Below are 16,607 nucleotides of genomic sequence, written 5' to 3' on the forward strand. Positions count from 1 at the left end.
AACATGCCATAAAAGATAAATGATGGGGGCGCCTGGGTGGCTCAGTCGGTTAAGCGTCCAACTTCAGCTCAGGTCATGATCTCACAGTCTGTGAGTTTGAGCCCCGCATCGGGCTGTATGCTGACAGCTCAGAGCCTGGAGCCTGCTTCAGATTCTGTGTCTCCCTCTCTCTCTGCCCCTCCCCTGCTCATGCTCTGTCTCTGTCTGTCTCAAAAATCAATAAAAACATTTTAAAAAAAGATAAATGATGACAATGGTTTGGACTTCAAAAATGAATTTAAATAAGGTTTGTAGGGTAAAAGAGGCTTCTCTTTGTCTTATTAGAGCAAATATTCTCTGATAAATTCATCTTGAGCATATGTTGAAATTCTTTCCTGGCTAATGGGAAAACTAACAAGTGGATTATGGTGTGTACCAGTATGAAGTAAACTTCTACCCAGCCTAGCTATCCTGTATGAAAAAAAATATTTGCATAAGGAACTAAGCTTCTAGGTGCAGATATCACTTTATTTTACACAGCTCCAAAAGGTCACAACCATGAGGTTGACAGTTGAGAGCCATCTTAGGGTTTACAAGAGCAAGTGATACATAAAGAAAACTCATCTGTTGCTATGATTAGACATGGCAAGAAAAAAAACACTTTTGTCTCTATGCAGTTGTTCCTAATCTCAGATTGTTACCTCCTTATATTTCCGTATTTTTCTGCACAGATACCATGTCTTCCTGGATCTTATTGAATTATGAATTAGGTATTTACTTGGAGTAAATATATTTTGGTGAGAGATATCTCTTCTGACTCTACAAAGTGGCTTTTTATTTCAAATTATAGGATGCTTTCATAGGTCTTTTTATGTGTTTCTCAGATTATACAGTTGACCCGTGAACAGCATGGGTTTGAACTGCACAGATCCACTTATATGCGGACTTCTTACAGTACAGGACTGCAAATGTATTTTCTCTTCCTTCTGATTTTATTAACATTTTTCTCTGGTTTTCTTTATTGTAAGAATACCGCATATAGTGCATATAACATACAGAATATGTGTTAATCAACTGCTTATGTTATCAGTAAGGCTTCTGGCCAATAGTAGTCTATTAGCAGTTAAGTTTTAGGGGAACCATGAGTTATACAAGGATTTTTGACTCTGCAGGGTGTTGGTGCCCCAACCTTCATATTGTTCAAAGGTCAACTGTACTTTAGAAGCAGGTGTGTACTTTCCAGTCATCCACCCCTTTATCTGGTTTGCTTTTCTGTAGCATTTGCATTGATCAGCATTATAGTCTACCGTCTCTGTTTATTTGTTTTCTGTTTACCCAGTGAGGACATATATACCATGAAGGTAGGGTTTTGACTATTTCTTCTGCTGTATCTTTAGAGCATAAGACAGGGTGGAGACATTGTAGGTCATCATTAAGTATTTGTTGAGTACGTGGTTGGATAAATGAATGAAATAGTTACATTGTCTCCACTGAGGGATGTACCAGATGTATTTAATCAATCTTCTATTAATGGATCTTTGGATTGTTTCTGGATTTTCAGAATTACATAGACAATGTATCAATACGCACCCTGGATTACTCTAGTGGAGATTGTGGCTGCCTTCTTAACATCCACTCCTCCTTCTCTTGGTAACCATCCTTATAACCATTCAGTTAACCAAACACGTACCAAGTTCATTGCGGAATGAAGGTCCACCCCTTGCTGGGAGGTTATGCTGGGTAACCTAATTGTAAATTAATCAGCATAATCCCACTAGACTATTGACTCAGGTTTGTGCCAGTGACCAAATTCAGTGAAAGACACACATTATGATGTCTGCCAGGGACATCTGGGAAAGAAACTTCCTAGATCTGATGGGAGTAACTTTGTCTTTCCCCCTCAATATAGACAAGGTAGAGTCAGGCTCTGAGGGCCATTTCAGTCACGAGGTTTTATCCTGAGGATAAAACTGACATTAATGCACAGGACAGAGACAGGAATCATAGGGTCCTTGACATTTTTGAATTGCTGAATCAAAGCATCCTTGAAGCCTTCCCAGTTTTTAAGCTTCCATTAGTACATTTTTAAAGGCCATATGAGTTGGCTACTCTGTTCTTTGCAATGGAATGACTCCTAAATTATACACTCCCATTTATACTTTGTTTTTGTGGTTGTATGGATATTTCAATAGAATAGAGTTTTAGAAATGAAGTTTCTGCGTCAAAGAGCATACAGATTTTACATTTTAGTATAAATTTACAAATTATGAAGAGTTAGATTTTTTAAAAAGACAGTTGATAGAAAATGACAAGATAGGCTGACAAGGGAATATTGAATAGTATCAAGAAAAAGGATTTTTTCCATACTTTTCTTTGGACCTTCCCTTATCTCTCATCTTTTATATAGCTCCCTTAACCTCCCAGGTCTCTGAATCTGCCCTCTTCTTGCGGTGAGGTGGGTGGTGCTGGTATGGAATAGAAAATGTTTTAGAGGAAACGGGAGAATCTTTAAGGTCATTTGTTTCTGGAGAGAAGCCTGAGATATTTAGTTAAGGTAGATCTAAAGCAACCTATTTTAACATAGAGGAGTTATATATGAAATTAATTAATTTAGGCCACATGCAAACATAAAAGCAGTTCAATGAGAACTATGGAAATAAGACAGGACAACTTAGTTATGACCGTATATTTAAGAGCCTTGAATGCAAGGCTAAGGAATTTGGCCTCCATCCCAGTGGAATTGACAAGGCAATATGAAGGGCTCAGGACTGGTTCCTATGAATGTGCCATCCAGAATTACAAAGGAATAGAAATTTGGTAATGGGGCATGTATCTTCCCAAATTTTCCTCTTCCAAAATACCTGGTGTGGACTGTATGTTTGTGCCCCTCCCCCATGCCCACAAATTTATGTACTCAAACCTAACCACTACAGGACAGTATTAGGAGATTGGACCTTTGCAAGGCTTATATGGTCATAAGGCTAGAGACCCCATGATGGGATTAGCATCCTTATAAGAAGAGACTAGAGCCCTCTCTCTGCCAGGTGAGGACACAGTGAGAAGGCCCCTGTCTACAAGCCAGGAAGTGGGCCTGCACTGTTTCCCACTGCACCTTGATCTTGGACTTCCCAGCCTCTAGAACTATGAGAAGTTAATGTTTGTGGCTTAAGCCACCCAGTCTATGGCATTTTTGGTATAACAACCTAAACCGACTAAGACAATATCCCTCCTTCACCTTATTACTGAGGCTGTGAACATTTTCCCATTTCAAACCTCCTCCATCTGCTCCAGGATGTCCGTGCTTAGATCCCATTATATTCTTCTCCTGGATCCATACCAGATATGCACAGGAATCACGTGTTGGGACTTGTTCTCCAAACCAACTCTGTAGCCACGACTTCTATGACCTCAGTGTAATAGATCTGCTTTGTAAACTGACCTGCATTTTCACTTTCTTTATTTTATAGTTCAAAATAGTACCTTATTTGGGCTGGGATGTGGGGGTCTGGTGGGGGAAGACGGGCAATGGGCACAGACTGCCTACAGACATCATGCCTGCAATAGCAATAAAATCCCAGTGGGAAAGCAAGAAAGATCTTAGAGAACTGGAATATATAGGTAGGTAAAATCTTGGGAAATGCAGAAAATCTGTGATTTGTACAAAAAAAACAAATTCTCCATCTGGTGGTTTCCATTATCTAGCCTCACAGTTTCAGATGGACTGGAGCCAAAAAAAAAAGAAAAAGGAGACCATAGTGTCACAGCAGTAGCAATGCTTTGGGAATAAGGGCCACTGGAGCTTCCCTGACTCTGAACTAACTCAATGACTTTGGGCAGTTGATTTGCCCTTTCTGTACCCTGATGTCATCATCATCTGTTCAAAAATGTGATGGCAATAGTGACTTCAAAGCTTATCCATGCTTATATCTTCAATGGACCACACAGAGCCTAGCAGATAGATGATCAGTAAATTCATATGGATCAGGTTGAATGAATACCTATGTAACCTTTCCAATTCTATCCTCATGTAATTGTTCAATTCTGTGCCCACTCTCTTACTCAGCAGTCAGTTTGAAGATAAAGTTCATAAATATTAAGTAAGGACAGTTCTTGGACACATGTGGTGTGGGACAAAATTTTTTTATTTAGATACTGTTTTCAGGCATAGGTGGAAGGCGAGGTTGACTAACGGGATAAGGTGTGAAGATGTCCATGTGCTTAGTTGGCAGCGATGGTCTGCTGAATCCAGCTCACGTAGTTGCAGACCTTGGTGTAGACACCGGGTTTGCCTCTTTGAGCGCAGCCGGCACCCCAGGAGACAATGCCCTGGAGCTGGTTGTTGCAGACCACAGGGCCACCAGAGTCACCCTGAACAAGAGGAAAGAGACAATAAGAACTCTCAGTTACACCAAGTTGGGGGAAAGGCTCAAAGTTGTTTCTCCATTACCCTGGGTCCGTTTTCCCAGGTTGCTGATTCTCCAGGAAGCATCTTCACTTTTCCTGGGAATCCAACCCTCAATCTCTGTACTACATCCCTATGCTTTCTACCCCACCCCCCTCCTCCTAGCTCCTGCTCTTCTCTTAGTTGCAGGCGGGCAGGACCAAGAAGAGGTGAGGACAGGTGAGTGCAATGCTGCCCAGCTAGCCCTGCTTTTTTTTCCAGAAAGTTTCCTGGTACAATATACCTCCTCAGCAGGGCGCCTGGGTGTGCTGTTTGCACACCATCTTCTGTGTATCTTTTTACCCTTGACCCTAACCATTAATATCTCAAAAGGAAAATTTATCATTTATCCCAAATCTCTCCCTTGTCCCTTATAATCCATCCCAGAGACAGCTTCTCAATCTGTGTTTCAGGAAAGGGAAAATATGGTGGAAATGCCTGCGGCTTGGCCAGAAGGAGTACAGAGAAACTAACCTGGCAAGAGTCCTTTCCGCCTTCCAGGAAGCCCAGACAGATCATGTTGCTGGTGATCTGGCCTGGGTAGGCTTTACGGCAAGCACTGTCAGTTAGTATGGGAGCTTTCAGACACTGCAGGACATCGGGATAATTTTCTGTTGGGCGCAAGGGTAAAAATGGAAGAATATTACCCACAGGATTCTTGGAGATTTCTTTCCCAATCTCTCCCTCCTCCCCTACTTTGCCAGTAACTTCTATTTGGAAGAACAACGTTTATCTGGAAAGTCTTCCAAACAGTTTTAATCAACAAGTTGTTCTCTCTGACGCTGGCATCAGTGACTCCAGATCTCAAATCTGGAGGCTACCTCTTAAGCAGGTCTATACTTTAGGTGGTACCAAATCTCTCAGCCTCTGTTCTGTTTACCTCCTCGGTTTCTACTTCTTTGCAAATCACGAATCACACTTCAGCTGAACATCTGCTATCTTTATCACAGTTCATTTTTTCTTGTGTTTTCCAGCAAAGGAATCTTCCTAAGACTCCATATATCCACAAACTATCCTCTGGGAACCTTGCCTTGAGTGACAGTTCAGACTAACTGACCCCCAACATGTCTTTCACTTCTAGGATTTTCAGACTTGGTGCTTTTGCTCCAGGTGACACTCACCCCCAAGGCTCTGGACATTTCCCCAGCCAGAGATGAGGCACTGGGAACCAGAAGGTGCACAAGATCTTGGCAGAGAGATAGCAGACACTCGAGAGTTGAGGGTGGCAGGTGAGCTCAATTTAATCAGCATGATGTCATTATCAATAGTTTTTGCATTGTATCTCGGGTGGCGGATGACCTTGGCCGAATTGATGAATTGTTCACTGCCCTCAGAGACTGCAATGTTGTGTTCTCCCAGACGCACCTGGATTCGGCTGGATTAGAGGATGCAAAGTTCTCTAAGTATCCAACTTGAGATTTTTCCCCCTCCCCTGTTCCCCCCAGTCATAAGCATAAGCATGAACACCATCCCCTTCAAGTGTTCCCACACATAGGTAATTGTGCACTTAAGGCAGCCCTACCAGATACGGTCCAGGTTAGAGTAACTCTTAAGTGGGTGTCACTACCAGCCCGCCATCTTGTTAGAATAGCTAGATGCCTTTAGTTCCCATGACTGAACGACACCAATACAATGATGGCAGGTTAGGTGGGAATTGATGAATATTATTCAGCACATGCTATTCCTCCTCTGGTTGAGATTATCAGTTATTGTAGGGAGACATGGCAGGAATCAGAGACATGCCAGGATTTTAAGGGGGCAGAATGAGTTGTACTTATTTTTAACATTGTACTGGAAACTTATTTTGGGTTTTTACCTCCATATGCCATTTTTTCCTGGTTGAGCTATAATGATTGGGACTATTTATCGATTAATGCTCTTAAGCTAGTCCTAGGTATACTTCATCACTAACTAGTTCCCCTCCTCTGTCTCTGGTACCATCATTTGGAAGGCTACCAGGGAACTCTAAGGTTAGCTGTCCATGTAAAATTCCCTCAACGCAACATACAGTGCCTGGGGAGAGTGACAAGGCTTCTAGAATCTGAATGCTCACCCCTCAAGCATAACTCTCTAGTTTACCCTGATTGTGCTTTGGCAGGGCTGGGGGATGAGCTGATCTGGGAGAATAGATATGTGAGTATCAGTTACTTACGACTTGTAGCAGTGAGCCGCAGACACCACCCACCGGGAATTGATGAGGGAGCCGCCACAGAAGTGGTAACCCGAGTTCAGGGACACCTGGTAGGGGACAGAGTTCCTCGGACAGGTGTAGCCCCCAACGATCTTGTCATCGTCATCAATGGGGAAAGCCACTGACAAGGAAAAGTTGGAAACTATCTGTTAAAAGATACATCTTGGAATTTCTACTTACCACTAAGTTTTTGTAGGTGAACTAGAAAAGAGAAGATAATGTTTTCTTGTCACACATAATCAGGACATGGTGATAACATAATTTTCCCATAATGTTTTTCCCAAAATCTTATTACTCTATCTATACCTTTGACACATACTCTACTTACACCATTATAAATATCTAATTTGTAAGTTATGCTTTAAATTTGATAAATATACTGTTTTTCAACATATGTACCACACAAACACACACACACACACACGCGCGTGCGCACACACACACACACCTTGATCAGAGACTCTTATATATTAAATGCCCTGAACATTACTACCTAAGGATGTAAAGAATACTTTTTAGGAGTGCCTGGGTGGCTCAGTTGGTTAAGCATCTGATTCTTGGTTTTGGCTCAGGTCATGATCTCATGGTTTGCAAGTTCGAGCCCTGCATCGGGCTCTGCTGCTTGTGATTCTCTCTCTTCCTCTGTCTCTTTGCCTGCCCCTCCTCTGCTCACTCACTCACTCTCTCTTTCTCTCACAATAAATAAATAAACATTAAAAAAGGAATACTTTTTATACAAAACTTTGTTCAGCAGACATGCAAATAGGTGTTCAGTGAAGCTTTGCAGTAACCATGCTTATATTGATTTATGGTGGTTGGTATAGGATACTTATTCCCGTGAAGTAGACGGAAGGAAGCTTTTAGAAGCCCCCTAAGAATGTTCTAGCCTGGAAGGAATTGGGAGTTTGTACTTTTGTTCCCCAAATTTCTCTTTTTGGTTCTTGTGTAAAATTTTCATGAAATAATTTCATAGAACATTATATTTGGTTTCCCTCTCCAACCTTTCCCCTTATTCCAATTATCTTTCTAACATTTTTCAATTTATTCAGCATTGTGAAGTTTGGACCACTGATTTATTAAGATTTCTATGGCTCCCAAAGTCTATGATTATATTATATCCACCCTAGTGTTCAAATATTTTGAAGTAATTTTGGGAAAGACATTTAGAGACTAGTGTATTGAATTTATACTCATCCAATTCGGGAAAGTTTAATAGCAAGTTTTTGATAAAATTTGGTAGTATAAAGAATAGAAACAGATATTTCTCTACGTCTTTTGATGATTAAATGATATGTTATTTTACACCAGAGAGATTTCATTAAGAAAGACATTGTAAAACCCAGCCCATAGCTTTTATTCATGAGAAATAAAGTATCTTTGCCTGTTAAAATCCTTTCAGTATAGAGGAGACTCTGGTTCTGACCCTCACAGCCTCTTCAATGAGCCCAAGACTAGTCATTGTTCCCGATTATTAATTCAAAATGCAACATTTCCTTATTGTTAACTATCCTTTCCTTTTCTCTCTTCCTTCATAGATTTTATCTTGACGTTCAGGGCAATTTCTGCCTCTTTATACTTTCTACACTAGTTACTCCTGCTCACTATAATCTGTCCCCAACAAGTGAGATTTAATTATGTATAGATATTTGTACTAGGGTAGTTTCCCCTTATCCATGGTTTCGGTTACCTTCGGTGAACCGCAGTCAGGAAGCAGATGGTCTACTTTCTGATGTATCATCAGGAGGTCATTACTAGCCTAACACTATCTCACTATGCCTACATCATTCACTTCACTCCATTTATCATGTAGGCATTTTATCATCTCACATCATCACAAGAAGAATGAGTCAAGTACAATAAGATATTTAGAGACAGAGATAGAGAGAAGAGCATGACACATAACTTCTATTACAGTATGTTATGATTATTATATAATTGTTCTATTTTGTTATTAGTTTTTGTTAATCCCTTACTGTACCTAATTTATAAGTTAAACTTTATCATAGGTACATACATATTGGAAAAAACCATAGCATATACAGGGTTCAGTACTATCTGCGGCTTCAGGCATCCCCTGGGGTAGATGTATCCACTGCATTCATTTATTTGTAAAGACTCACCAGCAGCTCCCAGGAGAGCAAGGAAGATGAAGGTCTTCATGGTTGCTCACTGGATTTGGACTGAGAAGTGTGATGATCGCTTTTCATTCACAGATATTTATACCCCCAGGTTTGTCATTGACACCCATGGCCATGGGTACCAGAAAAGTGATTTGACTGGAAACTTACAAATCCAAATTTAGAATTCAATTCTATGCCAAATTGAAGATAATTCAGCATCATATTTAAACATCAGCTTTTGTCTACTTTTCCAGAAAGTTGTGGAAATGGAAATAATAAACCCACCTGGTGCAATTTGTTCCCCATAATAGAAAAGTACATTGGAGCAAGGTCACAGAATGGGGCTGCAGGTGTCCTGTTTCCCAGACAAAAATCTTAAGTATTTGGTTGTCTCAACTGTGAACTTTTATCTGAGGACTCTCTTGAACACTATCCCCTTGATGTTTAATTAATATTGGCGCTTTCACAGTTATATAATTTTTCTTGTGGCATCTGTGGCTTTGTATAGCCACGTTAAACTTTCATTATTAATAGGGAAACTTGTTTCCTTGAGAAGAGAAAAAAGTGTTCTGAATTGAAACCATGATCGAGGTAAACAGGAGAATGAAAGAATAACTTACTAGAAGTTACTATATATTTTATATCTATAAAAACTTTGCATATATTAATTTAGAAATTCTCATTACAACCCTAGAAGATACCTGTTACTATCCCCACTATACATATGGGGAAACTGAGGCACACAAAATTTACAGAGGACTTGAGCAACATCACCTAGCAAGTACACGGTAGGGTCAGGATTCCAGTCCAGGAAATATGGCTTCAGAGTCTGTGCATTTAACCACTATACAACACCTCTCCACTTAGTTCATCACAATCTGGACACCAAGATAATAGAGAAATCTTGACGAATGGTAATACAATTGAAATCGATGGAGTGCTTACTATGCGTCAGGCACCGTGGATGGGGTTTCTATACGTCAGTTCATTCAATCCTTACCAGCAGCTTTATAGGTGTTGTTCTAATTTTTACCATTTTATATATGGGCACAGTGAAGCTTGGGGAAATTACATGTTTTGCTCAAAGTTTTATACTCTTGAGTGGTTAACACAGTGTTCAAACTCGAGCAGACTCATTTCAAGGATCATAAACTCTACTGTGATGCCATAAACATAACTAAGGAGAATAACCTGAACTCCACCAAATTAAGGGATGACCCTAGGGAGCAGAGAGAATTCTTAGATAAATTGAAGAAATGGGTTCCTGGAGCAGGAGTTGTCATAATTAATGAAGCATGGCAGAAGTATCCAGAATAAGTGAATCTCAGGGACCAGATTCTACTCCCACACATCTGAATGGCCTACCAGGATGTTACTTCTGCTTTAGCAGATGATCGTCTCTCATGAAGTAGTTTGTTGCTTTTACATTCAAAGTTGTGCTGATATAAAGATGATTCACTAGAAGGCAGAATTTCTCAACCCCAGCACTACTGACATTTGGGGCCAGGTAATTCTGTGTTGTGGGGAACTTCCCTGAACACTGTAGGATATTTATCAGCACCCCTGGCCTTAGTTACAAGTACCACTAGCCCCTCCTCCACGTTGTGACAACCCAAATGTCTCCAGACATTGCTAAATGTTCCCTTGGGTTCAAAATCATCCCCAGCCGGGAATGACTGATCTAAGGAGAAAAGATGGGCAAAGTAGCTTCTAAGGCCATAGCCATGGGTAAGTGATTTGAACGTTAGGACAATGTAGGCAGTAATCAACTACTGAATGAATGGCACATAAAGCAGGGGGCCGTCCCTCACTGATACCTAAAAATCATGGAAATTAAGGAGTAAGAGAAGGGCCAGGCCCAGAGTGAAGAAGGGAGAGCCTTCTCAACCCGTCCAATTGTCTTCCTTTCTGATACCTCCATGGTGAAGTGTTGGAAGTTGTGTGGTTCTGAATCACCCCTGGAACTTCCCTTGAAACTCACCAGAGACCTTAGCCCATATGAAAAGCACATCATCTTCAAAGAGTTCCCACAATTGTTGGCTCATGTGCTGCTATGCTGTAGGGAGCTCTCCCTGGTGCATTCTGGGCTTTATCACTTGGACCCCTTCTCCCTGGAAGGGGAAGTGTGAGGGTTGCCAGGTAAGAGGAGTTATCTAGACTCAACTGCAAATGCCCAAATAAACACCTGAGATAAAGGAACATGGACCCATCCAGTGGCAGCGTGATGACTCTTCAGTCATCTAAAGCAGTAGTGGGGATGTGGGGAAAATGCCGAGTGATGGTTTCTGGACTTTAGGTATTCCCAAATAACTCTCACATGTGGTGCATGGAAACCATGTACACAATGCCTTTAAAGTAACTTAAGTTTTGATTAAAAAAATTTTTTAATGTTTATTTATTTTTGAGACAGAGAGAGACAGAGCATGAATGGGGGAGGGTCAGAGAGAGAGGGAGACACAGAATCCAAAGCAGACTCCAGGCTCCGAGCGGTCAGCCCAGAGCCTGACACGGGGCTCAAACCCACGAACTGCGAGATCATGACCTGAGCTGAAGTCGGACGCTTAACCGACTGAGCCACCCAGGCGCCCCAAGTTTTGATTTTAAAGTAGACTTTTTTCCTGAGCCTCTTCTCAAGCATAGATGTTGATATTTCATGTGTTGGTGAATCTTTATCTAATGCACATTAAAATGAACACATGCTGTTTGATAACATAGCTCTTTAAATAACAGTGGTCATTTGTGCGCTCCCTAAAATCACATTGAAGACTAGTTGTTTTGTGTATGTGCCGCCAAAGCAAACACATGTTGAAGACTGATCCCATAGCATTAGGCAGAGGGCCGGACAAAACGAGAGTGGGAAATCCCAAGTATCACTGGTGGTCATGGCTGTGGTGGCTTCTGGATGTGGAAAGGGCATGGAACAGAGTAGATCCGGATATTAAAGTGAGAGCGCAAAGTACGCCAAGCAGAAGATACTAGAAGAATGCTCCCTATTGAAGAGGCCAGGAGAACACGGGATCAGTGTGAGGTGTCTCTCTACATGAGCGCCATGCCGATCTTTTCTGTAAAGTGGGTGAACAAACATGAAGAAGATATCCTTGCACGATTGTGTGGGAGCTCACACCTGTAAGATACCTTTTACTCCTGAGATACTGTGCCTCAATCATCCTGTGAAGTTGGGCCCTGGAGAACTGGGTTGAAACTTCTCAGATTCAATAGATATTCTTGTCTGCGCTTTGTGTGTGCAAAACATCTGTCCTCAATAACATCAATGAATTCTTGTTTGCAATCAACAGTGGTCATGCCACAGTGTGTGGATGTGGAGGAGGTGGGGAGTCTCCTTCCTCAGTCATGTCTGTGAAAAGAGCACGTGCAATGTGTGGCAATGTCCACGTTCCTTTTGCCGGGCAGAGTGGGTTGGTACCTATACTTCTTTTCCTCACTTCAAGCACATGAAGGTCCAGAGGCATGTGTCTGTATTTAATGCATCTGTATTTGTCACCCCTCTTTCCCATGCACACGGCTTAGTGGCCTTGGATGACTATCTAAACTTGGGCCTGAATTAGGGGCTGGTTGGGCTCCAGCAAATATGTTGACATTTATATTGGCAGAAGCAAGACTCACCGGCCTCTGAAGGCAACTTTATGATCTTCTCTCTGATGGAGTCTGTTTTTCTTTTCGCTTAGATGCTCCAGCCACCTTCTTGGTTAACACAACTCTAGTTACTGAGACCATTTACTGGCTCTTTAACCGTGCCAACAGGAAGGGAAATTTTTAAATAAGAATTCCTTTCCCTGAAAAAAATATATATTAAATTACTAAAAAAAACCTGAAATAAGCAATCAGGGCAACAAGAATGCAAAAAAGAATAAGGTTACAAAGTACGCTCTTGTGTCATAACCCTGATGCTAACCTGACGGTCCGTGCTAAGCTCAATTTCTTTTTTTAAAAAAATTTTTTTAACGTTTATTTATTTTTGAGACAGAGAGAGACAGAGCATGAACGGGGGAGGGTCAGAGAGAGGGAGACACAGAATCTGAAACAGGCTCCAGGCTCCGAGCTGTCAGCACAGAGCCCGACATGGGGCTCGGGCTCACGGACCTCGAGATCGTGACCTGAGCCGAAGTCGGCCGCTCAACCGACTGAGCCACCCGGGCGCCCCGCTCAATTTCTAATCATTGCCATGTACAGAAAACCAGTGTTGGCAAGTAGAATGCTCTTTCTTGGTAAAGTGAACCCTGGAACCAGACAGGCTTCCTTGAGAACCCTGCTCAAGGATGGCATTAGTTTGAGGACATTTCTATTCTAGCTACATGTGATTCTCTCCATGATATTGTTTGCAGGAGTCAGCAAACATTTCCTGTAAAGAGCCCAATAGTAAATGTTTTAGGCTTTGCAGCCAATACAGTCTCTGTCACAACTACTCTTCATTGCAGCGTGAAGGCAGCCATATACAGTACATGTGTGGTTGAGTGCAGCTACGTTCCAGTAAACCTTCTTCATTTCCTGAAACAGGCTGCAGGTCAGACTTGAACCTGGGCCATAGTCTGTTGACCCTCTCCAGAAGAGAAGGCAGAAATGAATTAAATGCCCCACATCCAGACTTAAAATTGAATGGTGATTGTTTCAATGATCAGGTGTGGCTTGAAAGAAAACTAGTGATCTTAAGAGAATTAGCTCACTGTTGACCTTCAAGTAATGCTTTCGGGAAAAAGTAAGAAGTAGGGAATTGGGGGTTTAGGGCTAGGATATCGGAATGACAGAGAACAGGGCAAAACAAAGAAGAGAATGATAGAGACAGAAACTTGTACCAAAGGATGAGAAACAATAAAATTCTGGGAGAGAAGATTTCAATCTGGCAACAGAGTTCTGGCCTTCATTCTGCCACTAGCTTCCATTTTGGGGGGTCTTTGCACATTAACATCCTCATGTATAAAATGAACACCCACAGAAAATCAGGGGGAAATAGAAGTTAACACGATCTTCAATCCACATACAAGAGTTTTGTTAAAGTGTTAACACAACTAAATTATGTCTCTGTCAGCACTCGCTTCCCACTGCTCTGTCCTAAAGATCCTTGACTTACCTTTGAAGATCCTTGACTTACCTTTCAAACAAACCACCTGTGCCTTTGTTCAGGACCACGGTCTGCTAAAATAAATAGCACTACTAGTATTTTCTTGTTTCTGGATTTACTGTCCTTCAACCTACCTCCATACTGTTTTACCAGAGTGGTCTTTCTAAAATTCAAATGGATCATGTCATTTTCCTGCTTAAATCTCTTCAATAGCTCCATATTGATGTTGGGATGCATTTAAGTTCTTGGGCATGGCATTGAAGCCTATGAACCTGGACACTCTTCACTATTTCACACCTCTGTGCCTTTTCCAGTTGCCTCACCAGTTTAACACCCACTCATTCTCTAGGTCTCTAATCAGAGAGAATCCTGATGAACCTCACCTGCACTCTCTAGCTCAAATCAGGCCTTCTTGAGTTTTCTTGTCAGCTTCTACTTTTATAACATTTACTTCCAATTATATATAAATTGTGTGAGTATCTATCTGTGTAGTGTTGATCGTTTAAAATTCCTGAGGGCACAACTGATGTCTGATTTGCTTACCATTCTGCCTCAAAGCCAACATGTATCTGACACATAGTAATTGTTCAGCAAATTACTGCTGAATGGGGTTACCTCCCTCACTTCTTCGCTCGCAAATTCCAATTCATCCGTTAAAATTTACCTTGACATCATCTCTCCTTAGAGTTAACCTCTGACATTTATCTATGCCCACCCCTAACTCCACCCCACGCTGCCTCTGACTTGACGGATAACTCTGTTACCTTTCTGCACTCTTTTAAAGCCTTGTGTGTATTGCTATTAGAACTTCTGAATTTTCTTGTAAATGTTTATTTTTTGTCTATTTCCTCAACTAGATTATGATCTCCTGAAACAAATATTTTGTATTTAAATTCTCAGTCTGTAGCTCTGTCTCTGGCACAGAGTAGATGCTTCAGTTTCTCTTCGCCACATCAGATGCTTGGGCTCCGTGTATAACATCCCACCAAAGGTCTTCCAGCCTCTATTGCAGAAAGGAGGTCCCAGTACCTTCTCAACCATCCAGTTGGAAAGTTTTTCCTTGTGTTGAGCCAGAAGATTGTTTAGAGCTTTTAACCATTTTTTCTTAATCTTGTCCCTTGGTAATAGGAGATCAGGAGACTCATAATAAACGGTAAGTGATCAGGGGTCACGGCCAGCAGAAGATTATGGGTTTTAGAATAGTAAACAGGAGAACCAAGATAAGGCAAGGTTCGAACCCAACAGAGTTTCCCTGTCCCTATTTGTAGCAGGAGCAAATCTCAGAAGGCAACCTCAAAAGTTGCCTCATATTACTAGAAAAATAGCATGCCAGAACTAAAAGTTGAAGCTATGTGCTAGCCTCTTTATACACAATGAACCAGAACTGGTTCTTAGAAAAAAAATAAACTGGTACAGGACTAGATTGCTTACAGATTTGGCTTACACTCATCTCCTTCAAAAAGCCTTCTCCAACTTGGGCAATCCCGGAACAACTGTTTTTCTGCATGTCCTTCGAATGCTGCTGAACACGGATTATACCCTACCATTTTACGATTAGTGAAACGTCATACAGGAGTATTTTAGCTGCTTCATCTCACTATTGGCTCTGTCTCACCACCTAGAATATTCACACACACAAAACCAAAGACATATACCCCATAGGTTTTGTTATTTATCATTTTATTTCCCCTTCCACACGGAACCCATTGCAATCAGGACTCTTCGGTAGAGTCACAATCAATGGCTGTTTGGTGACCAGAACATAGAGGGGGCCAGTCCCCCTTCAGGCAGACTCTTGAATGCTGAGGGAGAGCATCAGGTTGTAGTTCTGAAGACCGGGGTCCTGGGGAGATGAGAGGGTAGTGATGAGAACATGTGCGCACCTGGGGATGATTGAAGGGGCCCCCTCCCTCCTCCTTCAAGAGAGGAAATATCGAGAAGCATGTAGTGGGCCATCAGGAATCACTGCTGCTTCAGGCCAGAGGAGCTCACCTTTAAGGTTCTTTGCAAAGACTGGCAGGTGAGAAAGGGTTTTGCGGGGAAGGAAGAGAAAGAAACTGATTAACATACGTGTATTATCTAGACATGGTGGTATTAAATATGTGCGGGTCTTTGTATATCAATTATACCTCAATGAAGCTGTTAAAAAATAAATAACGTCATAGAGAACAATATGCAGAAATTTTTTTAAAGAAATTTTTAAAAAAGATACAGCCTGTGACCTTAAAAAGCTCAAACTCAGCAGGAAGACAGGTACACGCATGCCAATAATGTGTTAGTATAGGAGGGAAGAAAGGAAAAATCTCAGACTTTTAGAACAAGGAAATTGGCATTGCTTCCTGGAGAACAGGGTGGGGGGAAAAAAAGAGAAATACAAATGGTTCAGAAAAGTCCAAGCAAGTCAAGTACATGTTCACTAGCTGCAGCCATCACCCTGCATTGATCCTGACCTGTGTCTAGATCATAAGGGGAGAGACAAGGCCCCAAGGCCTCCCCACACCCACTGACAACCTGAAGTGCATCGAATTATTCCCCAAGCAATTTGTGAAGTGAAATATTTTTGCTGTCAGAAGACTAGTGCTTTGCATTGTATCTGTGCAGGAAGGAGGCCTGGTGCAGGTGACAGAGATTCTGCCAAGTGAAGAGGGTTTTCCCAAGAAATGAGGTGTTGGCACCCAAGTGGGGTGAGGAGAACAGCCTGGTACAGGCCATTGAAGCCCCAACAGGTTGAGAAGGGTGTCCATACTGGGCAGGACGTGCGCCATGTCGGGTATCAGACGCTGGACTGAGGTGAGGAGG

The 16,607-nt window shown here is 41.7% G+C and overlaps 1 protein-coding gene across 1 annotated transcript; it reads right to left on the reverse strand.

Moving 5' to 3' along the window:
• Nucleotides 1–4,103: 4,103 nt before the first annotated feature.
• LOC122488422 (cationic trypsin) lies at nt 4,104–8,864 on the reverse strand. Its single transcript, XM_043589752.1, has 5 exons — nt 8,732–8,864; nt 6,573–6,732; nt 5,542–5,795; nt 4,895–5,031; nt 4,104–4,347 (listed from the first exon to the last, which is right to left on the reverse strand). The coding sequence occupies exons 1-5, from the start codon at nt 8,769–8,771 to the stop codon at nt 4,198–4,200; spliced, it is 741 nt and encodes a 246-aa protein (XP_043445687.1). The 5' UTR covers nt 8,772–8,864; the 3' UTR covers nt 4,104–4,197.
• Nucleotides 8,865–16,607: the final 7,743 nt, after the last annotated feature.

This window comes from Prionailurus bengalensis, chromosome A2 (assembly GCF_016509475.1).
Source record: "Prionailurus bengalensis isolate Pbe53 chromosome A2, Fcat_Pben_1.1_paternal_pri, whole genome shotgun sequence".
In the NCBI taxonomy this organism is placed as follows: Eukaryota; Metazoa; Chordata; class Mammalia; order Carnivora; family Felidae; genus Prionailurus; species Prionailurus bengalensis.

Bases quoted from the DNA above. Each gene is read 5' to 3' on its own strand.
- LOC122488422 (XM_043589752.1), bottom strand. From the start codon at position 8,771: ATGAAGACCTTCATCTTCCTTGCTCTCCTGGGAGCTGCTG. The intron at 5,796-6,572 runs GTAAGTAACTGA...CCTCTAATCCAG, and splicing joins GCGGCTCACTGCTACAAGTC to CCGAATCCAGGTGCGTCTGG. The intron at 5,032-5,541 runs GTGAGTGTCACC...TGCGCCCAACAG, and splicing joins AAATGTCCAGAGCCTTGGGG to AAAATTATCCCGATGTCCTG.